Below are 26,045 nucleotides of genomic sequence, written 5' to 3' on the forward strand. Positions count from 1 at the left end.
GGTTAAGTGCCAGAAATGTTAAGACGAGTTGAATCCAATTATGCACTGATTGCCATGGACGATAAGAGTTTTTTATATTCTTTTTTTAATCCATATTTTGAAAATTCCTCTAATCTGGTGTACAGGTGATGACATGCACATTACATGCATAATAGAATGACATTTTCTTTCTTTTTTTTATAATGGGCTAATTGGCAACCAAAGCCAAAACTGGTGACCACCAGGTGGCGCTGAAAGAGTTTTAATAAAGTATTCAATCAATAAATAGCGTGTCTGTTTTCACAACTCAATGACTACTGAATGAGATGAGTACACACATTAAATATGTAGATTATTATTTAATGTTTTTTTTGCTGGTGAAAACGGATTAATCTGTATTATTTTGAGACCGTTCCGATACGGCAGTTTTATGGCCGATATGGCTAATTCCGATGATGCTGCCGATTGATGGTGCATCCCTAGTCCAAACATCCAAACATCCTCATAATGTGCAAGAGTGTTGAGCGAAGGAGAAAAAAAGCGAAAGTTGTTAAGTGTGTCTGTGTGGTTATATTTAACCCATTCAGGACAGGAACCCCTTTAGGTGTTTTAAGCATTGTTTTATACTTTGGCTGAAAAAGCGTGAACATTTGTCGCAAATCTTTGAATATACCGGTATATTCTTTCAGAGCAAACGTTTTTAACTAAAATCTTTGCTTCTGGGGGGGGGGGAACGATGTGTTAACCCATTCTGACCTGAGATCAGATTCATACGAGGTTTCCAGTGGACACACACTGGTCTGACTAACCCATTCTGACCCGAGATCAGATTAAAAAAATGTCAGTCGTTCTTCGATTTTTGCAAAAATAGCAGACCTACAAGCTCGTAGCGCGCCACTCGGTGGCGCGCTATGAGCTTGTAGATCTGCTATTTTTCAATAGCTAAAGCATAACATGATGCTAACACCAAAATGGGTTCCCGTTCAGAATGGGTTAAAGGACCACTTCACCACTTTTCAATTTCAACCTATCTCCATATAATTGGTCCTCACTAATGTTCATGATAAAATACCACAATTTGTTTCCTACTCGGTCTGTCTCACATAGTAGGAGGGGCGGGCTGTGGGCTGTGGCGTCCACCAGTGACATCGTTACGTTAGGCAGCTTTTTTTTTTAACGAGATTTATATATATTTAGATTCTCATCATGAGAACGATGGCTTCCATTTTCATATTGCAACTTTTCAGGAATAGAAAGCCTGCGGTTTCTGTTAGCTTGGATTGCCCATGGAAGACGTGGACGGGTTTCTGAATCGCCCACAGCCCTCCTATGAGACACAGACTTAATAGAAAATAATTGTGTTATCTTATTTCTCATGATCATTAGGGCCGATTCATACTCCTATTTTACTGCTGTAGTGCCGAAATGATTTCGGCTCGTCAGAAATGTTCAGTAGCACCGAAGAGCCGACTTTAGGACGGTATTTATATTGTTTAACCCATTCTGACCTGAGATCAGATTCATACGAGGTTTTCCACTGGACACACACTGGTCTGATGAACCCATTCTGACCTGAGATCAGATTCTAAAAATGTCAGTCATTCTTCGATTTTTTTCAAAAATAGCAGACCTACAAGCTCGTATCGCGCCACTCGGTGGCGCGATATGAGCTTGTAGATCTGCTATTTTTAAATAGCTAAAGCATGACATGATGCCGACACCAAAATGGGTGCCCGTTCAGAATGGGTTAAAGATTATTTGGCCTACTACTACTTCCACTGATTTATGCATTCCAAATGATGCAAATGTGAAATAAATATGTTTTCTATTAAACGGTGCTGATTTGTTTCCAACGATCAAAGGATGACCACGAACCACATTGACCACAAGCCTCCCAACACCTGAATCACTAGCCACGCCACGGCCATTATTACCTGAACCACATTGACCACAAGCCTCCCAACACCTGAATCACCAGCCACGGCCATTATTACCTGAATCACTAGCCACGGCCATTATTACCTGAACCACATTGACCACAAGCCTCCCAACACCTGAATCACCAGCCACGGCCATTATTACCTGAATCACTAGCCACGGCCATTATTACCTGAACCACATTGACCACAAGCCTCCCAACACCTGAATCACTGGCCACGGCCATTATTACCTGAACCACATTGACCACAAGCCTCCCAACACCTGAATCACTAGCCACGGCCATTATTACCTGAACCACATTGACCACAAGCCTCCCAACACCTGAATCACTAGCCACGGCCATTATTACCTGAACCACATTGACCACAAGCCTCCCAACACCTGAATCACTAGCCACGGCCATTATTACCTGAACCACATTGACCACAAGCCTCCCAACACCTGAATCACTAGCCACGGCCATTATTACCTGAACCACATTGACCACAAGCCTCCCAACACCTGAATCACTAGCCACGGCCATTATTACCTGAACCACATTGACCACAAGCCTCCCAACACCTGAATCACTAGCCACGGCCATTATTACCTGAACCACATTGACCACAAGCCTCCCAACACCTGAATCACTAGCCACGGCCATTATTTATTACCTGCGTCAGAGGAGCAAAAAACAAAGGAAAAAGAAAACACCCGTGTGAAGTGAGGGGCGCTCTTATCATCTATTGCTCCGTTAATGGTTATTTAATCTTGTGTAGGACAAGAATACCGATTTGCTCAGACACAGCATGACGTAAATTCTATTCATTGTCAATAGCATTTATGTTTTATTGAAGTTTGTTTGTTGTTCATTTAATTGCTGACCACCCCAAAGTGCTGCTGGCAGACACCTGTGGGTGATGGGTGTAATTGTGGTGGTGGAAGGGGAGTGGAGTTCTGAATGGGTTTGTCCACCAGAGGCTGCCATTTGTATTGCCTGAGGAAATTCAACAGTTTGTGTTCGTCTACATATGATGTAAATTCTCCATTCATTGTCAATGGCATTTAATGTTTGTTAGGACAGAAATCTACATTATCCCATTCTGACCGGGCACCCATTTTGGTGTCAGCATCATGTTATGCTTTAGCTATTTAAAAATAGCAGATCTACAAGCTCATATCGCGCCACCGAGTGGCGCGATACGAGCTTGTAGGTCTGCTATTTTTGAAAAAAATCGAAGAACGACTGACATTTTTAGAATCTGATCTCAGGTCAGAATGGGTTCATCAGGACCAGTGTGTGTCCGGCGGAAACCTCGTATGAATCTGATCTCAGGTCAGAATGGGTTAATGTTTGTTAGGACAGAAATCTACATTATAGCTAAATATAGAAGGGGCTCCTCCTATACAGAGGGCGAAATAAATGTGACAGCCAAGAGTTCAAAAAATATCAGTGAAAGGACATACTGTACTTTGTGCACTCATTTTCCATCTAACTAATTCTAACTACTAAAGATAATGTAACCACTTTCAACCTGGCATCCCTTATTTGAGCAAATTATAGGCAAGAACTTTACATTCAAATGCTTTCACGACAATAGCCAATCTACAGCTCTACAAGCTCAACACGTTGCATTAAGGCGTGTTGTAGGCTTGTAGATTGCTCTCACTATGAACACAACAGTGCCTTGAGGTTTACGATGGCACCCAGTTTGAGAATGGCTTGTGTGGTTTAAAGTATATTGAGGTAAACCAATAGAAGCACAAGCAAGCAAGCTGAAAAAACACTTCTTTTCAAGTCTTTGTTTAATGTAACAATAACATAGGCATCAGTCTCTAAAAGGAGAGGGAAAAAAAAAAACTTTCAAATCAAGTCCATAGTTTCTTTTATTCTTCCAGATAAGGGATAAGTAAAAATAGTTAAGTTTTGAATGGAGCTGCAAATGACTTGGGAGAGAACAGTAAGATCTGAGTCTGATGATTATTACAGTAGATTACTAAATATTTACAATATTGAGCCTCACTTCGGCTAATGTTCCCCCCCCCCCCCCCCCCAACTACTGAGCTCTCCAAAAGCATCTGAACTAAAACATTGTTTTACTTGCATGAGAATAAAGCCCTTAATCAATATCAAAGATGCTTAGAGCAGTAATTCTCAAACATTGTCATGTCAATAACCCCCATGGTAATATGCATTTGGCCACGGAGCCCACATTTGAAAAGGATTTTGTTGCCAGGGCCCCCCATAAAATATCAGTTGTAATGTTAGATTAGTTTAAGTACATAATTCTTCAATACAACTGTCTAGTTAGTGTACAGTAGATGGAGAGGGTGAGACCTGTAATCTGAAAAGTCATTCTTATACAGTACATTCTCTCGCCTTCCAGCTGGTAAAAATTATAGTGAAATATATAACCACTTTGAACCTGGGTGTCCCCATTTTGGACAGAAATATTCAAAACCAGTGAAAATAGTCGATTTACAAGCTCACAATGTGTTGTGAGCTGGTAAATATGGGCTATTTTACATAGGACTTAAGTGCCGTGGTTAACTTGTTGCTGTGGAACCCCTTCAAGGACCCCTACAGGTTCTCTGACCCCTCATGGAGAACTGGCGTAGAGCAGTGGTTTTCTAGCCTGGGTTCCAGCTTGATTCGCTGCGTTCCGCGGATCTGAAAATGTCACTGCGCTACTCAGTCTGGACAGTCTCCTATTCTCCAAGGTAGGCGAGGATCATGAAAGGTTGAAATGGAACCGTGGCTTCCGGTTGGTCTGTGGTGCGGGTTGAGGGAAAACACCAGTTTGACGTCGTATCAATGCGCACTGCGCAGCTACTGCTGTTGCCCTGCAACGTGCGTCCTCTTATCATTCACTAAAGTCACCCCCACACAGCTACTGCTGTTGCCATGCATCGTCCCCTTATCATTCACTGAACTCACCCCACACAGCCGTCATTTGTTTTTGTACTACTGAATCTGACAGTGGACTAAATCGTTTACTTTTTACCGTAGGTTTTTACTCTGGAGTCTCCAACGGCGCTATTCTTTTCAACAGTGAAAAGCATGGACAGAGTAGTGCTGTCTGAAGCATGGACAGACAGAGTAGTGCTGGCTGATGACGTATCAGCAACAACGGCGCTACGTAACAGGTGACGTTATGAAATGCGACTCAAGCAGCCTCTGTCTAGACTGAGTAGCGCAGTGACATCTTCAGATCCACGGAACACAGTGAATCAGCCTGGAACCCAGGCTAGTGGTTCTCAACCCTTTTCATATCAAGGTCCATTATTTATTCGCCATTTGAGCCTCGAGATTTAGCCTCTCGGACCCAAAACTAAAAATAATATTTTGTTGTGGTTGGATACGATTGTGTCCACAATTCCATGATGTATTGATGTGGTACCGTAGGAGAGATAACAGGCAGACCGAATCGAAATAACAATTCTCTCTCTAATTGTGTGTTAGACTTCTTGGTTTCATTTAACACTCAAGAGCTAAAGATCTAACAAAGGGTCCATTTGGTTACCAACTCTCCACCATTTAGCCGGGGACCACCTGGAACCCCCTCCAAGGACCACTGGTTGAAAACCACCGGCATAGAGGAAACCCAATAGTCAGCGAGTGGATGAGGGGGCCTGTACTGTATGTGCCACTGTGTGGGCGTTCTCAGGGGGGGGGGAGGGCATGAACATAATGGTAACTATAGGGCCCCACTCTTCCCCGCCCTCTGTAGTGGAGCTTAGTTATTTGACAGGCTTGGCCCCTTCCGTGGGGTTGTCGCCCGTGTCCAGGGTCTTGAGGAGGCGGAAGAGGCCGGCGGCCTCGCGGATGCGGCTGAACTCGATGCAGAAGGCCTGCACCTCGATGAACAGGTCCTGCACGTTGATGATCTTGTTGCGGATCAGCGACTGGAGGAAGACGCACACCAGGCGCACCAGGCGGTTCTGCAAGGAAAAGGAAAAATATTTAAATTGATTTCACCTTTTCAAATGTACGGTACTTTGCCTTGTTGTCTGAGACTTATGAAGCGGTCCTGCTGTTCTTCTCCTCACCTGCATGTACTTGTCTTTGATCTGCTCACATGTGGAGATGCAGTTGGAGATGTAGAGGTGAATGAACTCTGGAGGGAGGTCTACAGCTGTCGTCAACCTGAAAAGTACACACACACACGTACACACACGTAAGAAATTCAATAAAAAATGTAATAAAAAAAACAGGTACCAGACAAACACACCATGGTGTCGTATCTTCTGCCGTAGTCTGAAAAGATTTCAGACAGCCCCTTGAGATGCAGCATCTCATTTACAAGAGGGACCCATAAAAAACAAAATACAGAAAAGCATACTGTACACAAATACACCCACCTCAAACCCACCTCAGATTCCATCTTAGCCTGTAGCACTTGCCCTAGCCTCTACGACCTTACAGGCGTATGCAAAGGCTCAACTTATGTAACTTAGATAGCATTTTTATGTAGACATAAACATTCCACTGTTAGGTTCTTAGCTTACGTGTGATTCATGACGACTATTTTTATGTACTGTATATGATGTATTACCATGTTTTTGTTCTTGCCACTCTGGATTAAGAGCGTCTGCTGAAGGCCTAAGTTGTACCTGTTGACCACCTCCATGGAGTGCAGAGACATGTCCATGTTGACCAGCACAGAGAAGTACTCTGTGATCTGACTGCTCTGCATCAGTTTGAGCAGCATCTCGATGGCCACCAGCGGGTTGTTCTCCACCAGGTCAGGCAGCTTGGCCGGCGACAGGCCGATGTGGTACACCAGCTTAGGGTCCTTCTCCAGCTCACCCAGCAGCTGCAGGGGTTACATTTATTATTTTATTTAAAGTCTAACCGTGCGACATCCAAACGATATACTGTACATTCTGGACACACATGTGTTCATTCCGGACTAGAGACCAGCGGCTGGCAGATTTAGCCGCGGTTGCCGCGGGTAACCGCAGTTTAGGGTGGATTTGGGAATATATTATAAATTAATATATATATAATATAATTGAGCTGGGAGTGACGAAGGCATTGCCTAGCAACCGGGTCAGTGTTAAAAGTTGATTTTCAGCTAAACAGTTTCATATCGATAAAGTACATTAAGTGACGGAGAATTCCGTCAAAAGCAGACAACAGGTTGGATTTCTAAAGGCATCCAATTGGTGTAGAGGGGAACAAAAGGAGAGATGCATATGGTTATAATACTGCACCGGAAATAGCATATCTACAAGCTCGCCACAACAGGTCGCGCTGCAGTGCACCCTACCTGGCACCCATACCCATCCCTCCCTCCCTGTACTAACCTGAGACTGCTGCTGGGCAGACAATGGGCTCTTGAAGGCCTTGGACATGATGCGTTTGATCTCCACTCCGGTGCTGTTCTTCACGCACATGGAGCGGTCCCACTGGACGCTGTGGTCCGGCTCCGTGGGGTTCAGCCACGCCAGCTCATCCTCGCACACGTGGAGGGGAGGGGGCGGCCGGATGAACTCTGGACGGAAGTGGCCTGGGGAGGGAGACAGATTAGAACTGCAACTATCCATTACCCTATTGTGCTGGATATAAGACTGATGTTTTATTTCCCCCATGGAAATATGCTAAACGAAAAGGGGGTCATATTATAATCGGGGACTAGACTATTTGACATTCGATGTTCTTTTCCCACAAATGAAAAATGGGGATCGTCTTATAATCAAAATGGGGGTCGTCTTATAATATTCGGCACTATACGGTATTTTTCTTAGCGATTAATGTTATCGATTACTTTAGCGATTAATCAGGTTCATGATATAGAAAAAGAAACTGGGAAATGGCAACAGCGACGACCACCCATTTTTGCGACCACGTCTCGTCACTCGGTGTACATTCTTTTGTCCACCATTCTTTTGTTAATTAACCACTTTTCTCCGTCTATATTCAGTAAATGTAATACTGTGCTTGGTCCGCTGGCCAATAGGGATGCTGCTAGGTTCTAAGTGGTTAAAAGCTGACAGCAATGCTCTTTGCTTTACTTACTTTCTAGTGGAGGGCGCGGCCCCGTCACCAGAGACTCTGTGATCTGATTGGCCACTGAGCTGTCGAAGCCCGAGTTGGACGAATCAGGATCGGGGTCGTTCAGGATGCTGGGGAAACTGGCCTTGCTCTGTGTGGGAAGCTCCGACTGGCGCTCTGTGTGTACGTACGCACGCACACGCACAGTCGCACACAACACGCACACACACACACACACACACACACACACACACACACACACAACACACAACACACAACACACAACACACACACACACACACACACACACACACACACACACGATTACAAACCTGGACAGTGTGAACTATGCTAAATATTTAGCGAAACAGTATAGTGTTTAACATAATTTATTAAATATTATTATAGGATTATTAGTGTTGGTTAGAAACCGTGTACCTCCATATTTCACCTGTTAACGTGTTTTTTTTTGTTTGCAAATGTAATGCCATGGCCTACTTCTTCATACAGTGTGACACAAATGTAGTGACAATATCCAATAACGCTCGTGTCACATGTATACAAAAAACAAAGAAAACAAGTTCATGCGTGTTAAAAAAACCCCAAAGCAAAGTCTGTGTTATTTGAAAGGGTTCAAATTGACCCTTACAGGTGACTGAGGGTGTACAAATGGAACCAAATGGAACTTTTGTGCACTCTCCGAGTTATGGGTGAGGACTTTTGATACCAAACTTGGGATCCTTGAATTGTTTTAAGTTTGAGAACCACAGCTTTCGATGTTTAGTTCCATGTCCACTGATGTCTATTCATGTACAGTACCTGCTAAGGCTAGCTGTAGTCCATTGATGTCTATTCATATTGTACAGTACCTGCTAAGGCTAGCTGTAGTCCACTGATGTCTATTCATATTGTACAGTACCTGCTAAGGCTAGCTGTAGTCCACTGATGTCTATTCATGTACAGTACCTGCTAAGGCTAGCTGTAGTCCATTGATGTCTATTCATATTGTACAGTACCTGCTAAGGCTAGCTGTAGTCCATTGATGTCTATTCATATCGTACAGTACCTGCTAAGGCTAGCTGTAGTCCATTGATGTCTATTCATATTGTACAGTACCTGCTAAGGCTAGCTGTAGTCCACTGATGTCTATTCATATTGTACAGTACCTGCTAAGGCTAGCTGTAGTCCACTGATGTCTATTCATGTACAGTACCTGCTAAGGCTAGCTGTAGTCCACTGATGTCTATTCATATTGTACAGTACCTGCTAAGGCTAGCTGTAGTCCACTGATGTCTATTCATATTGTACAGTACCTGCTAAGGCTAGCTGTAGTCCATTGATGTCTATTCATATCGTACAGTACCTGCTAAGGCTAGCTGTAGTCCATTGATGTCTATTCATATTGTACAGTACCTGCTAAGGCTAGCTGTAGTCCATTGATGTCTATTCATATTGTACAGTACCTGCTAAGGCTAGCTGTAGTCCACTGATGTCTATTCATATTGTACAGTACCTGCTAAGGCTAGCTGTAGTCCACTGATCCGTCTATTGATGTACAGTACCTGCTAAGGCTAGCTGTAGTCCACTGATGTCTATTCATATTGTACAGTACCTGCTAAGGCTAGCTGTAGTCCACTGATGTCTATTCATATTGTACAGTACCTGCTAAGGCTAGCTGTAGTCCACTGATGTCTATTCATATTGTACAGTACCTGCTAAGGCTAGCTGTAGTCCACTGATCCGTCTATTGATGTACAGTACCTGCTAAGGCTAGCTGTAGTCCACTGATGTCTATATTGTGGGGCATGTTACTGACGTCCATGCAGGACACCTGCCGCGGGGTCTTCTTGAACAGCTCCCTGGGCGGGGCCAGCATCAGCTGGGACAGGAAGAACTTCTCTGGCTGGGTGATGGGTGGCAGGAAACCTGGAAGGGAGCACACAGTCAGTCACATCAAAGGGAACACACACGTTGAGCCCGCCTGACGCCAGATTGAGGTTGGCCTGATGCCGATCCCGATTTTCAAGGTTCAAGGAGTTTTAACCCATTCTGACCTGAGATCAGATTCATACGAGGTTTCCGCCGGACACACACTGGTCTGATGAACCCATTCTGACCTGAGATCAGATTCTAAAAATGTCAGTCGTTCTTCGATTTTTCAAAAAATAGCAGACCTACAAGCTCGTATCGCGCCACTCGGTGGCGCGATATGAGCTTGTAGATCTGCTATTTTTAAATAGCTAAAGCATAACATGATGCTGACACCAAAATGGGTGCCCGGTCAGAATGGGTGGCACAGAACAACATTTGTTTACCCAGGTCCTGGTCAGGCAAAAAGGATAAAAGATAAAATAAGGCACGCTGCTACTCAAATGACTACTGGCCAATCACAGCGTGTCTTTTTAACTGGACTTATCGATTCAATCCAAGGGAGCTTTATTGGCACGAGGAAACAAACGTTTACATTGCCAAAGCAAGTGCCGCTGGGAAAGAGTGGCGCCTCTGATTGGCCTACCGAACCTCCCCGCTCATGCTTCCGCTATGCTTCGCAAGGAATCTCGGGCAAAGCTTGCCTCCATGTTGCCTCCCCTTGAGACACACACGTCCCAGAGCCGAAGGAGGCGTCTAGTCTACCTTTTTATGTCTATGCTTCGGGTACAGGCTTTAGTTCCGAGGACCGAGATACTATTGGTCCGACTGTCATTAGACAGACAGACACCCTATCCAAAACCCTAACCTAACCCTAACCGCAAGCACGGCACAACGCATGTCGGACCAACGCATTGTCGGGGAGCGACGGGTGACTTCCGCATGTCGGACCTTCGGTGTGTCCGATCTGCATGTGCATCCCCTAATGCTTCTACATGGCGTTTTCTTCTCAGACTCTCACCAGAGTGCACCTTCTCGTGCTCCAGATCCCCGCCGACTGGCGAGGGGTTGAGCAGGTGGGCGAACACGGCGGCGAAGGGGTTGGCGGCGAGCGGCTCCGTGCGGTACATCTCCCACAGCAGGTAGAGGGCGGTGAGGCGCTGCGGCGAGCTGGGCAGCAGGTCGGGCTGCTGCAGCAGCATCACCAGCACCGAGCCCACGCGGAAGTGCTCCGCCTTGCCGAAGTAGTGGTGGAAGGCCGACGACAGGCTCTCGAAGGTGTTGGTGCAGGCCTCCTCCGAGATGATGCCCAGCAGGTTGGACAGCTCCTTGGGGGCGAGCGTCATGTCGTCGACGACGACGACGACGGTGGTGGTGGTGGTGGTGAGCGGCGCTGTGATCATTCAACACTTCTTTGGTTGGAAGTCATAACTGTGTGTCACTTCCTCCGGACGTCAGCCTCTCCACCGCTGGCTACGTGGTCATCACAGCGTCTGTCTGGTGTGTGCGCTGCAGATCTCAGTGTGGGAAGGGCAGGGGGGGGTGGACACTCACTGAGAGAGAGAGAGAGAGAGAGAGAGAGAGACTCAGTCTGCAACTCCTGCAACACAACATGTAGAGTTGTTATTATATTAGGAATGAAAACAAAGCAGCGCCACCGGAAGAGGAGGGCTGAAGCAGAGTCAATGGGCCGACATCCAATCTCTAGGACACTGTGAGTTTGGTGATGGTTTTTTTTTTTTTTGCTGATGGGTTCCCAGATTGTTGCTAGTACTAATGAATGAGTACTTTTTTTTGCATAATACACTGTCATATCAATGCTTTTGTACTTTTACCCAAGTGGAAGTTTGTATTTATTTACACATTGTGAATGTGGTGGTATTGGTAATTTTACTTATTAAAAAGTACTTGTTAAGTAGTACTTCTTCCAGCACTTTGCTAATCCTATTAAAGGCACTTCCCCCAAACAAATTTACAAACGCTCTATAACAATGATTACTATCTGAATAGAGTTTAACTTTTTGTTTTGTTAAAAACACACACACACACACACACAATACAACTGTATAATAATAGTACTACTTACAGCACATTTAAGTGCAGAGGACGAATTTCAAGTAGTATGTGTAAGTAATGTACACTGATAAATAAAATAACTAAAGATCAACTAACTATATACAATAAACAAGTTAACAACATAGATATTCTGCCCTCCATACACTGGAAACACATGTAAAAAAACTCCATTCATTCATATTTTTATTTTTTTTAGGCACAACGTATAAAGTTAGCAATAGCATAGCTAGCTAACTCTTAGAAAACCAGGGCGGTCATTTTTGTGGCTGAAATCAAACCAAATCGTTATGACAAAAGTCATAACCGATCAATTCAAATTGTACATAATAGACTTACAAAGCCGATACGTGTCCACCTTGAGGCGTTTTGGGACGATTTTAAGTCAATTTCGTAGCTGTCAAAAAGGTATAATAATGTTCGGGTCCGTTCACAACACTATGCTCTGATAAATGTCCGCGCAGCGAAAATAGCAGATCTGTAAGCTCATAACGCCTGGCGCTGCGACGCGTCGAGAGCTTGCAGATCTGCTATTTGTGCTGCGCTACACACCGGCGCGCGCGCAGTACTCTGCATGCGACCGGGGACCTCTCTCGTTCGGCTGCGTGGCATTGTGGGAAATGCAGTCAGTGTAGTGTTGGCTTCCGTAGTCCTTAATCGCAAAATACATTTAATTTGTTTCAATTCTTTAAGGACGTTGACACTTCCGTCTGTGCATCTTAAATGGCACGTTTAAGAATATTTGATAGTATCTTTAATATTTTATACTGCGAAAGGGCATTTAAAGGGCCAATGGTCCGCGTTGCATTCAGGAGTATATTGAAGAAGGAGATGTAAATTGTCATCATGTTTTGATTGATTGATTGAAATATTTATTAACAGTTTGCAGAATTTACAGTACATTTCAAGCACAAATTCAATACAAAGACTGTTAACTGTGAGTGGACGACCCAATTAAGCATTACACTTGTTTACAACAGGGTCCACATTGTTCAATTCATCAAAACATTTAGAGACATACAAATAGACATTTCTATGTAGCTAAAGAACAGAACAGGAATTCATCATATAGGAAGCAAAAAGGGAAAAGATACATATACAGTGAGGGGAAAGGGGGGGGGGGTGGGGGGGATTCAGATTTTACAGAGGCCAGTTTCGAATTGCAGCCATCCGTAGGTGCCCTTTGAGAGCGGTTTTGAAGGAGTCAAGGGATTCACATGTCTTAATGACTGTTGGTAGGGCGTTCCACATTTTGGTGGCATAGGAGCGAAACTAATTTAGTCCATTGAATTTAGTCCCTTGTTTGTCACTCAGAATCAGAAGACGGTCTAAGCAGTCTGGGCTTGATAGTAAGGGGGTCAAGCGGAGCCAGAAGAAATCTGATAAATGTATTGAAGTCTGGGTTTTTTCATTCATTTCATTCATTCAAGTGAGAGGTCGCACTGTGACCTCTCCTTCCTAGCATACTCCTTGGGAAAAACGCGGAAACATGGCGCTCCTCCTCTATCATCATGGTTGGTTGGTGAGAACAGAAGCATGAGCAAATGTGGACGATCTGGAGTTCTGGACCATAGACATATAAAGGCTAGATGGCCTCAAGGCGGAGTCTCTGACGTAGTTCACCCGGTGGCCATCTTGCTTCGGTGCCACAGTACAGTATGTTTTATGGCAGCTCAAACAGAAATACTCATAACTCGGCACTCGCTCAAATCTTGACGGATTTAAAAACGGCTTGATTTATTACAAACGTTATCAACTATGATTCAGGATGCTAAATGGTATTATTTTATATGAACGTCATATATAAAAGCATAATATAAGTATGCGGACGTCTCTGACGTTTATAACAAACCAAATCGTTTAAAAAAAAATTGAGCAAGTTATGGTTATTTCAAAAAAGTGCATGCCCCATAGACATATGCTGCACCCCAGTAAGATGGCCGCCACGTAACGACGTCGCTCTCCATTGGCCAGCAGCGCGGGGGAGTCATCTAGCCTTTCTTATGGATCTGGATTCTGGACGCTGGACGGACGGACGGAGACAGACGGACAGACGGACGGGAGGGGAGGAGACAGACAGACAGACGGACAGACGGACGGGAGTGACAGTAGAAACAGAAAGTATGAACCACAGCACACACCGCTGCTGCTGGAAGAGCATGGACGTCCTGTTGACTATTAGACCAGATAAAGGCGTGTTCTTCTGGAGCTGCTGCTGCTGACAACAACAACAGGAAGATTTGTTTTACTTTCTTGCTGTCGTCTCTCTCTCTCTCTCTCTTCCTCTCGACTCTCGCACACGCTCTCTCTCTCTCTCTCTCTCTCTCTCCCGTCTGGTCTCTGTGTGTGTGTGTGCGCGCGCGTGTAAATGGTTTCATAAAGTAATATGTGGCTCAATCCGGAGGAAGTTTTGCTGAAGAACGCTCTGAAGCTGTGGCTCACGGAGAAGTCCAACGAGTTCTTCCTTCTGCAGCGCAGAAGAGGACATGGGGACACCGCGGGGAAGATCTCAGGTAGGCTACTATACAACTAACACAAACAAACCACCTCCCTTCTCACCTCAACCCCTAGCTGTCCTGCATCATGTTCTATCTGTTCCCATATGGCAACGGTTCCCAAACTTTTTCATGACGACAAGGACCCCCAAATTGACACTATAATTAATTAGCCCCGTGCCCCCCCATTTGAAAAGATATGTCAGCCCAGGAAGACCCCATAAGAGAAGATGCTCTAGCAGTGATTCATCTCAAGTCTCAACCATTTTCATTTCAAGGACCCCCAGTTTATTATGCAATAGGCTACGGACCCCCATTAATGGCATTCCTATCTCAGAGATCCCAATTTATATTGTAAAATCAATGTTAATTTAACTCATGGAACCAAATGGACCCGCTCCATTTGTACACTCTCAGAGTTACAGACCTGTAAGGGTCCATTTGGTTCCAAACTATCATTTAGCTGGGGACCCCCTGGAACTCCCTCAAAGACACCTGGTGGTTTGGGAACCACTGTCCTACAGTACATACACAATGTGCATAGGCCAAAGGACCCCCATAACTCTACAGACAGACATACTTCATTTCATTTAATTTCATTTTATTTCTCACATGGAGTATCACAATACAGTACAAATCATAATAGATAACAATTCATTTGTCTTACATACTTCATTTGTTTTTCATACCTATCTGATACACCCATGACGAAAAGGAGCAGGAAGAAGAATACATTCTTATAAATACCTGCCCCCTTTTCACTCAAGTTAGTTTTTACTTTAATGATTGGCTCATACACATCCAAACAAAACAAACAAAAACAAAATAAAACAACAAAAAACAAAAGAGTAAGACAAAACAAGCAAGAAGTTGAGCAATGACACGTGCAAGAAATAATAGCTAACCTATTCGTCGGCTTCATATTGCCTAAATATTAGATTTTTGTAATTTATTTTAAATTGGCAAATATTTGTACAACCCTTTAAATTGTCATCCAGAGAATTCCACGTTCGGATTCCTGTTACCGAAGGACACATCAGTCTTTGAGTGGTCCGTGCAACTTTATGTTTAAAATCAAATTTCCTCCTACTATCCCCACTTTCTGAACTAGGTTCAAATAGCTGTTGTAAATGAACTGGTAATGTTTTGCTTTTTGCTCTGAACATAATTAATAAGGTTTGTAGCTTCACATATAAAGCAGTGGTGCCCAAAGTGGGGTCCGGTGTCCGGGGACCCCCAGGGGTCCTTGAGGGAGTTCCAGGGGGTCCCCAGCTAAATGATAGTTTGGAACCAAATGGACCCTCATGGGTCTGTAACTCTGAGAGTGTACAAATGGAACCAAATCCATTTGTACGCTCTCAGAGTTAAATTAACATTGATTGATTTTACAGACATAGAAATGCTATTAAATCTGTGTCTGTCTCTCTACCACTATAGCCCTATTCTGCCTACAGTATGCATACAAGATCCTTATTAATGGATCATCATTTGAACTGATTGTTGTTTTACTTGTTGAATTAGCCTACACGTGATGATAACGTTATAATACTGTACAGTGTAGACTGTAGACTATGCTGAGTTGCTGACTATATTCACAATCACTGTAGGTGTGGAGATAACAGTGGTGAGCGTGAAAACTGTGTACAGTAACTACAGTTACTGTATTATATGTTTTTCTCTAACTTACAGCTGGTGATAGTGAAATGTAATTGTTCCTCATTTTTGCTGGGGATTCCCCAGAACCTCCTATCCTATCCTATCCTATGGGGACTCCTGGGGGTGCCCCCAGACGCCACTTTGGCCCCTTTTCCACCGGTTGGTTCCCAATGGGAACCGGTTCAGTTCTTTTTGGTTTTTAGTCCATGAGCCAGAGCTCCAAAATTGAAACGTTAATTATGAATTGAGTGGGCAAAACCATACCTATATTAGATTGTTATCACCATTAAACTTCCCCAATTGAGTACTTACACGAAGACAATGATTTATTGTATTACAAATTTTACATTTTTAAATATGCAAATGAGGCATTATGTAGGAAAATATGCAAAATAATCAAAAATATGAAAAAGCTACTACTGTGGAAGGGTTATCATGTATTAATTTACTTGTATTGATCCTATAAACAATTTAATACAGGGTATAGTTTGCCCACCAATTTTGGAGCTCTGGCTCATGGCCTAAAAACCAAAAAGAACTGAACCGGTTCCCACTGGGAACCAACCGGTGGAAAAGGGGTCTTTGAGAACCACTGGGCTAGAAGATAATCCATCCTGTTTTAGTCTTTCCTTCACCGGGACTTCCCTCATCTCGTAAAAGAGAATAGTAGCTCTTCCTGTCCAGGGACGGCATTGTACTGTATGCATGTTTGTCATGATGGCTTCCACCAGGGCTGGGCAATTTACCAAAGATTATATATATCAAAACCGAAATGCATAAGCTCGAACCGACTTAATCTTATTCATGTAGGTTAATCAAAACCGAGAAGCTGTTTTTTGGTTGTTTGTTTTTGCATGCATATCAACGAAACGTTCCAATAGATCTGCTATTTTCACCAGATATCTTTTTTATACTCCAGTCCTTCGTTAATCGTAATCCAGGCAAAAGTGTGAATAATTTATATAATATAATATAATTGGGATATTATTGATTTGATGTTTCGCCAAGCCCTAGTTTCAACTACTGTTTCACAGGTCAAAGCCAGGTGACATTGGCCGTGTCTTGAAGTTAGATTTTTAATTTGACTTTGTTTGTGTAGTAGACTAGTTTCTCATTGTGATTGTGGTAAAAGTATATATTGATGCCAATACTTTGGTACTTTTACTGAAGTCATATTTGGAGTGCACTACATAGAACATATGACTACAAGAATATATTCTATGTAGTGGCATTGCTACTTTCATTTTGGTATGTAAAACATCTGAGTGAAGCCCATCACACACCGTCTGCGACCGCCGCGCGTCAAAACAGCCGCCTCTATTATTTTCAATAAACCTATCGCACACCGCCGCGTCGCCTGGCGCGCCGCGTCGCCTGGCGCGCCGCGTCGCCTGGCGCGCCGCGTCGCCTGGCGCGCCGTTAGAACCAGTTCTATTTTCCAGTCGGCGCCGCGCGGCAACGCGCGGCGCGGGACGGAGCCGGTGTGTGTTGGGCTTCACTTCCCTCATGCACCACCGGTTATCACAGTCAAAAACACTATTGCCAAGTATGAGACTCAAAGGGAGCTTTTCCTTTAGTAAGTCCTAGTGCAGTGAGTGATAAGCTGACATTAAACAATTAACAAAGGAATACAGTTATATAGTTCATGGACAATACACACACAGCGGGGAATTGCAGAACTGTAAACTTTACAGTGCTAGACCACCAAATACTAAAATGTATGGAAGTGCTTAAATAAGTGCAAATACGTGAAAATGTGTTCATATCTTCACATATATTTTCCCTTTCCCATCACACCAATGATAACACATTTCCGGGCAGGGTTGGACAAGAAAACATCTGTGACTATACTCTTTCATCTCAACCCTGTCTTCCTTGTTTATTTTTAACGGGGACAATACAAAAAACAATGTATCAAGTTGTAAAAACATGAAAGTTGAAACCGTTGCATTGATTGTACATAAGGTTTGTAGCCAAGGCTAATTTGCAACCCCAGTTGCTTCTTCTCATTTCAAACAAGGCAGGAGCCTAGATAACTGTAGTCATCTACAGTATTCTGTACTTAATCCCCATAGGGTTTTTTTTAGATCACCTCATATAAGAACGGTGTTTGAAAAATAAACATGTCATGTCATACACTCATGGAATTTACTGACTGAGAGAAAACGCTATTGTTTTACGGCTGCTGTTACATTTTTAGCTAGAAGCAGACTGTATCATATGAGTCACTAACGGTTGTAAACCATACAGAGACACCTCCCTGACAATTTTTGGACCACAATGCTGCTTATATGAGACGATTTTAAGACGAGCCCATGTTACTCTCCATAGAGAAATGACTTCCGTGAACCAGGGAAATCGAGGGGATGAACTTCGGCGTAAAAGAACCGGCGGGGTTACCTTAGTTTCGGCCAAGAATGTCCCATTTGGTGCAGAACCCTTACAGTAGGCACGGAGCCTTTAGCTGCACTTTATTATTTCTTCAATCTTGCACTTTTCTTCCAGACTGTTGTGAAGCCATTCTAGTTGTCTGATGTGGGGGGGGGGGGGGGGGGGGGGGGGGTCAGATTTAGTGTCAACATCTCCACAGTGATAGCCCCAACAATGTCCCTGTATAAGCTAGTGAGCACAATGATTTCTAAAGACTGCCTTGCCATTCTGGATAGTTAATGGTTCTGTGCGATGGAGTGGTTTGCAGGGTGGGAGACGGGGAGCTTTGTGTTGTCGTCGGGTTGGCGCATGTGGTGTGGAACGGGCTGCGGGTCAGAACTGTGTGTGTGTGTGTGTGTGTGTGTGTGTGTGTGTTTGTGATTATACCTGTGTGCAGGGGTTCTCAACCTGGGGGTTGCGACCCCTTGGGCCCAGGTTGAGAACCCTTGGGGGGGTCACCAATATTATTTTGGGGGTTCCCCACTCCCCATATTATTATTATTTATTTATTCTTTCAACGGAATGGCTGGAAAATAAATTTCAGAGTTTACATAGTACACATAGCAGGGGGGGGGGGGATGACTAAAATGATAGAGGATGATGAAGGTTAAATGATTGCCGGCGAATATTTTTTTCATACAGGTTGATTTGATTCAGAGTGTGTAGCATCGTCCCGGATACAAAAATTGGCGCGTGGTACAGTGGTAAAGTACCTGCCCAGTGCCCACCACCGTGGAGTCTAGGCAGGGTTAGAACTATTTTAAGTGCCTGCCCACCACCGTGAAGTCTTGTCGGGGTTCGAATCCATCGCGGTGCATCCTCCAGCTTTGTTGAGCGTCTGTACGAACGAACACGACTGGCCCGTAACTTGGGGGAGAAAACAGAAAAGCCGCCGGCCGGGTGGGGAGGGTGATATTTAATCACTGCACATAGATGGACATGTACCCTTAGAGTATATATTAATAGAGACGTCACCGAGAGGAAACACTGAAGCGAAAAAGACATGGTGGCCGAGAGTCGAGCTCAAGCGCCATTTGGGTTAATCACATGGACGTGCCGAGGCGGCCGAGCCAATACACAACAACAACAACGGCGGCGCTCGCCCATGACTCGCTCGCAGTGCACTCACACTGACTGTACTGACTCGTTCATGCGTTTGGCCCCAGAATGCACTCTGTTCCATTCCCGGAAGAAGGGGTGAACTGAACTCGCCTCATGCGCTGGGTGAGCAACTCGATGCAAGTGGATGGGAGGAGAAATCCGGCGACGTCTCTATTTTATATAACTCTATGCATGTACCCTTTCGCGCCGGGGAGGCAGCTGTCAGCAGGGAGTGTGTGGGGCGGGAGGAGCTGGACGGAGCTGCTCTGCATTCTCCCTGACAACACAGAAACACAGAAATGTGTGTGTGTGTGTGTGTGTGTGTGTGTGTGTGTGTGTGGAGGAATCAGCTGGCATAACAACTAGACTGGAGACTGTATAAAACATATTAGCTACTCTAAAACAAAAATAAATTCATGTTCTAACTTCTAAAAATACTCATCATGATATAAACAGTAGTTCCAAAGTGTCTGTGTCGCACAAATAAGTGCCTCTGGTGTGTCTACTAGACTTTCAGTCTGTTTTACACATTCACTATCGCAAGACAGAAGACTCGTAGGAGTTCAGTGTCTTGCTCATGGACACTTCACAACAGCGTTCCAGAGACGGTGGGGAGCCGGGGATAGAACCGGGAACCTTTCCGCTTCAGCCTGCCGTCTCAGATAAAGCTCTCTGGAAGTCAATAAAGATGGCCTGTTTTTCTACAGGCTTCTTCATAATGTAATGGACATGATGGCCGGACATGGCCTGGAGACTGAGGACATGTATTTAGGATACCGTGAACAACGGGGCTGAGTGTGTGCTGCGACTAAGTTGTGCTGCAAGTCTTTTGCTCAAGTGGAAAAGCGTGACGCTTATTAGTTTGGTGGCTGAAAGACATAAAGGCAAGCATGATGAGAGCTGGCTCTGGGAAGGGAGGTTTATAATGCATGATGAGAGCTGGCTCTGGGAAGGGAGGTTTATAATGCGATTCGTATTTCTTGCAGAGGTGTGGGTTTGCATACATGTGCCCGTTGTGTCTTTGTGTGCATGTTTGGGCCGTTTGCATTTGTTCCATGACTGAGATATCGGGGGCTACTCTCCTGAACATCATGATCTGTGCTATATATATATATATATATTAGGGCCGGGACTAATTGCGATTAATTTAGATTAATTAACTACAGAAAAATTAATCGCGATTAACTACAGATAATTTAATCGCACCTTTTCTTTCACCGCGGAACGTTTCTCACTGGGTGCTTTTCTATAGTACTGAAAACTGGAAATAATAAAAAGTCACCCCATTTTGTGTTGCCTAGAACTGGAGGTCTGACAAAAAACAGTAACAATATGAAGTAAGTACAGCTTTGTGATGTCACTGAGATGTACTTGTTACTGTTACATTTTTTTTTTCAGACCTCCAGTTCTAGGCAACACAGAATGGGGTGACTTTTTATTATTATTTCCACAACAGGTATATTAATGACAGTAAAATGTTGAAAATGAGTGGTATCCTGTAGTCACTATTCGTTGATTCACTGGGATACCAAAAAACATTAAAAAAAGGTTTCTCGCTGTTCTCGGGTTGAATATTGATATGCGATTAAAATGCGATTAATCTAGATTAATTAATCGCAAAGCCTCTGATTAATTAGATTATTATTTTTTAATCGAGTCCCAGCTCTAATATATATATATATATATATATATGTTGTATTTTGGTGATGGTCACACCAACAAGAAAGCACAATGTCTTTGGGCAGATTCCTCGCAGTGTTTGTTTGGTGGTTAATTAAACCATCTCTTCTCTGTAGTCAATTTATGCTAAATTGGTCGCTGGAGTATCTTTTATTTGTCATGCCCAAATTTCACATTAACTAACTGCTGTTTTTAAATGAGACTCGACTAGATTAGTCAGAGAAAATCACCCCTCCCCTTCTCTCTGTTTCTGCCCTGTCTGATGTCCTCTACAATGGTTCTGTCATTCATTGTGACATGTATTGATTTGCCATAATATATGTCAAGTCTTTCTGTTAATGTTTAAAATCATGTCACAATGCATTATTCCCTAGACTAGGATTGTATTTGTAACAGCCACAGAGCTGGTAGTGACTCTATTTTCTTGGAGATGGATCATCGACAGTCGACAGTTGGAATCGCTGATAGGTACACAGTGATTGATAGGCACACAGTGATTGATAGGCACACAGTGATTGATAGGCACACAGTGATTGATAGGCCTGCTGCTGTTGCTCGTGTGGTGTTGACTGTTGATCGTTCAGGGCTACATGTCATTCTGAAGTGCCTTACTTTACTACGAACCATATTAACTCTAGCATCCATATTCCGGGAGGCAAAAATTGCCTCCAAGCAAATTGTTTTGTTTTGAAGGTTTGCTAGTATAGGAGGCCTAGTATAGAACCCTGGGCGACCCGGGACAGTAACTACACTGTACTGTTGTCGGACAAATCACGACCCACTATGATAATTTTAGATTCTTAATTAATTAAAAGAGAGGAGGCATCTTGCAAATCAAATCAGCCTATAATTCAAACATGGCTCGGACCAGATCTCCCAGTTCTAAGAAGGCGAAGTTCAACCCCTAGCCTCTCTTAACATCAGGCTGTGAAATGTCTGTCTTCTCTGTGCTCTGTCAGAGAGCTGATGTGATAATAATAGACTCCAGTGTTGTGGCTACACGTACACGTGAACACTATTGATTTTGTCAAGATGACTCCCTGCACTCAACGAGTCGGTTAGTTTCACATTCTGCGTTTGTGAGACACGGCTTGAGCTTGTGCAACTGCAAAGACACAGCATACATCAAATTTTAATTGTGTAAAGTATGAAGAAGAAACAATTTAGGACCTGCCAATGAGTTTCAATTGGCAGGTCCTAATTGGGTAAAACACAATTGGCTACTCTTTTTTTTTTTTTTAACTCTATTTTTTAAATTTTTGAATATGCAAGACAGACACAAAAGACAAACAAGGCATACAATAGAACAGAAACATCAACATTAAAAAACTGCATGAGTAAAAAACAAAAGACAAAAAAACAAAAGAGGTCATGGGATGTACAACAACAACAACAATACATATTACAGACTTTTGGATTCCTTACATTCAATGACAACCGGAAAGACACCGCCCATACAATTGGCTACTCTTAACAAAACAAAAAGCTACATAGTGCCCTATGTTATCCCATTTTGGGGCGGGAACCCCTTTTGGTGTTAGCATTATTATGTTATGCTTTAGATCAGATTCTTAAAACGTCTTCTACATCCTGACAGTTTTCTGAAAAAGCTGTGTTTCTATGTCAGTCATTCTTCAATTTTTCAAAAAAATAGCAGATCTACAAGCTCGTAGCGCGCCACTCGGTGGCGCGCTACGAGCTTGTAGATCTGCTATTTTTCAATAGATAAATTGTGGACATAATCTTCCAACGACAATATAATATTCTTATTGGTGGCTCAAATGCTGAATAATTAATGGCTGGACCTTGACAGGAAAAGGGTTGAAAGTAAAGCCACTGCTTTAGAAGATGTGACAACAGCAGGCTGACCATTGTGTTGTGGTGTTGATTCATTCAGGTCTCCTGGTGGGCGCTCTGGACACGGTGCTGGACTCCAACGCCAGGGTCACACCCTTCCGAATCCTCCTCCAGGTCCCTGGCTCCCAGCTTAGCTGGGTCATCGCTAGCGGTGAGGATAACGCCTTCCGAGCGAGGCGGACACAAAACATCTGTTCTGGTTTCTTTTGTTGTTTCGTATTCTGTAGTTCCTCTTCCCCCACATGCATTTAGTTAAAGGGATATTTCACTTTAACCCATTCTGACCGGGCACCCATTTTGGTGTTGGCATCATGTTATGCTTTAGCTATTGAAAAATAGCAGATCTACAAGCTCATATCGCTCATATCTACAAGCTCATGGCGCGATACGAGCTTGTAGGTCTGCTATTTTTTGAAAAATCGAAGAGCGACTGACATTTTTTTAAATCTGATCTCAGGTCAGAATGGGTTAATCAGACCAGTCAGTGTGTGTCCAGTGGAAACCTCGTATGAATCTGATCTCGGGTCAGAATGGGTTAAAACACTTCTGGAGTAATTTGACCTACTTTTGTGTGCAACTCGGGTTCAATATTTAGACATTTTATATTGATTTGATCAGACACAAGTTCCTACAATTTTGTAAACCCATGTTTTCACCCAGTGTCAATTATCTAATGTAATCTCTACACTCCCTCTGCCAAACTCCATTTTAACTGTTGACAGTTAACAAACATTGTGAGCTTGTACAGTAGAGCTGCAACAGTGTCTTTTTGAAAAAACATGAATCATTATTCATTAGAGAACCCAGTTTGAAAGAGGTTAAAAGGGGATATTTCACTTTTCCTCACACATTAGGACAGTACTAGACAACACACTAGCACCAAGGTTTTCAATGAATCTGTCGTGGTTAAAATGAGGTTTTAAGTTATGGGAAATATCCCTTTTAAATATTGATGTGTAGTACAGTAAAAGCACAAAACCTGTGTAAGTAAGGTCAAAAGCAGTAACGGCAGAAGGCAATGGAGCAGAAAAGTGAGGAAGTTAGTCGTATGCAGACAGAGATATAAAGCCTCCATCATTAAACTGGAACAAGGTAAAAAAAAAAAGCATATCAAACAAAACAACTTAACACGTTGACCACTTGAAACTATAGTGCTCCGTCCTACAAATAGGAGTGGAACATTTCTGATTAACCGAATATCAAATATATATGTAATTATTGAATCAAGCAATTTAAAAACTGTCTGTGTTTTAAAGTGAAATACCCCTTAATCCATTTAGACCAGAGGCTGATTTAGAAAAAAATCTTCCAAAACCTAACCTAAAGTTTTCAGAAAAAAATCCTGTATCCTGTATGTAAAGCGGATGCTTTTCCCGGTTTTAACGATATAGTCTTTCCCAGAGTCAACAATGGTAAGAGTTCTGTTGTTGTTTTTGTCCCTCAGGGGCTGCCATACAGGAAGTGAACAAGCATTGGGATTGGCTGCTACACAACCTGCTCCACTCACTGTCCGTGTTCGAGAACAAGGAGGATGTCGCCAGCTTCGTCAAAGGCAAAGTCAAAGTATGTTTAACCACTCTTAAAACACTATCTGTGCCGGAAGTGCTTCAAAATAGGAGCTCTGGGGTGCCGGAGTTGTCTGAGCGCTTTTACTCTGAAAGCCATGAACTGGAAACAATTTCCTAGGCGTCCTATGTAAAAAATGTGTTAAACCCTCTACTGTCGGTGGTCTAATACTTAGACACCTCCTTTTCTTCCGTCTACACCCAATATCTTCGCGGGGAATAGCCGAAAATGGCTTTTTCCCACCGCAGAATGTTCGTCCCCACAGTAGAGACGATAGGGTTCATTTGGTTAAAGGTGGTGTTAAGTGATATTGGATAGTTATAGAATACGTGATAGCTCGGTATTCCCATAGCAATCATTGCTAGAGATGGTGAAAACATTGAACATTTATTTTCTGTTACTTACTAACTGCACAAACTGTCTATATTAATGATTATTATTTGAATATAGCTCTTCAAAATGTTAACCCATTTAGACCGTACGACGTGTGGGAACGTCATAACTAATCCAACTGACGGGTTTGCTAGGACTAGCGCATTTTCATTTATATCAAACGAGTTTTTGGCCTCTCCTTCTGCACCAGGGTCTGATAGCGGAGGAGACCGGGGGCCGCCTGGCCGCCCAGGAGGAAGACCCGGAGAAGTTCCGGGAGGCGCTGCTGAAGTTCGAGCGTCACTTTGGCCTCCCGCCGTCGGAGAAGCTGGTCACCCACTACTCGTGCTGCTGCTGGAAGGGACGCGTGCCTCGACAGGGTTTCCTCTACCTCAGCATCAACCACATGGCCTTCTACTCCTTCCTGCTGGGCAAAGAAGGTCCGTCCACCTTAACACATTTAGACCTGAAGCCGAACAGTTTTCTGAAAAACCCTATGTTTCTATGTGAGTGGTGCTCAACCTTTTTCATGTCAAGGACCCCCAGAATTATCTGTATTTGGCCGCAGACCCCCATCTAAAAATATGTATTTTAGTTCAAAACGTTCGCTCTGAAAGCACCACATTTTCCACGACTTTTCACAAATAGAAGATCTACAAGCTCGTAGATCTGCTATTTTTCAATAGCTAAAGTATAACATAATCCTTAAAACACCAAAAGGGGTTTCCGTCCTGAATGGGTCCCCACCAATGTGTACTAGAGGTCCTCCGAACAGGTTCGGGTTTTTTGGGACCGATCACCGTTTGTTTTTCTTCATGATCGGCCAATGGCGATTGTGTGCATGGGGAACATTTGAATATTTCCAAAATTATTATATGTCAGAAACCCACGTCAAAACTGTTCCTGTTTGTGTGTGTGGGGGGAAGGGGGGAGGGGGGAGGGGAGAATGGAGAATGTTTAGCCCTGTCACAAAGATGCTAAACGATATTACCGGTATACTATATATCGGATTTACCTTTATACCCATTTTGGACTGAGGTCGATAAAAA

At 43.5% G+C, this 26,045-nt stretch overlaps 2 protein-coding genes and 1 long non-coding RNA gene across 4 annotated transcripts in view; 1 reads left to right on the top strand and 2 right to left on the bottom strand.

The window, feature by feature from the left end:
* Positions 1-26,045, bottom strand: part of LOC310867290 — a 176,514-nt gene that overhangs the window by 114,330 nt on the left and 36,139 nt on the right. The gene's annotated exons all lie outside the window — the stretch shown is intronic.
* On the bottom strand, positions 3,769-12,291 carry cnot11 (CCR4-NOT transcription complex, subunit 11). 2 transcript variants are annotated; one of them, XM_083777549.1, is made up of 8 exons: positions 12,179-12,291; positions 10,788-11,319; positions 9,659-9,823; positions 7,922-8,074; positions 7,210-7,412; positions 6,514-6,716; positions 5,950-6,046; positions 3,769-5,841 (listed from the first exon to the last, which is right to left on the bottom strand). In XM_083777549.1, the coding sequence occupies exons 2-8, from the start codon at positions 11,167-11,169 to the stop codon at positions 5,641-5,643; spliced, it is 1,404 nt and encodes a 467-aa protein (XP_083633675.1). In that variant the 5' UTR covers positions 11,170-11,319; positions 12,179-12,291; the 3' UTR covers positions 3,769-5,640. The 2 variants fall into 2 exon arrangements, with proteins under 2 accessions (XP_083633675.1, XP_083633676.1); XM_083777550.1 differs by having other exon boundaries at positions 10,788-11,366.
* The window catches only part of tbc1d8 (TBC1 domain family member 8), a 66,620-nt gene continuing 54,571 nt past the window's right edge, over positions 13,997-26,045 (top strand). The window contains exons 1-4 of the mRNA XM_083777209.1: positions 13,997-14,352; positions 23,099-23,209; positions 24,503-24,621; positions 25,208-25,436. Of these exons, the coding sequence (XP_083633335.1) occupies positions 14,226-14,352; positions 23,099-23,209; positions 24,503-24,621; positions 25,208-25,436 (586 nt within the window). The 5' untranslated portion in view covers positions 13,997-14,225. The remainder of the gene's footprint in view (positions 14,353-23,098; positions 23,210-24,502; positions 24,622-25,207; positions 25,437-26,045) is intronic.

Source organism: Protomyctophum parallelum, assembly GCF_964188405.1.
Source record: "Protomyctophum parallelum genome assembly, chromosome: 11".
Lineage (NCBI taxonomy): Eukaryota > Metazoa > Chordata > Actinopteri > Myctophiformes > Myctophidae > Protomyctophum > Protomyctophum parallelum.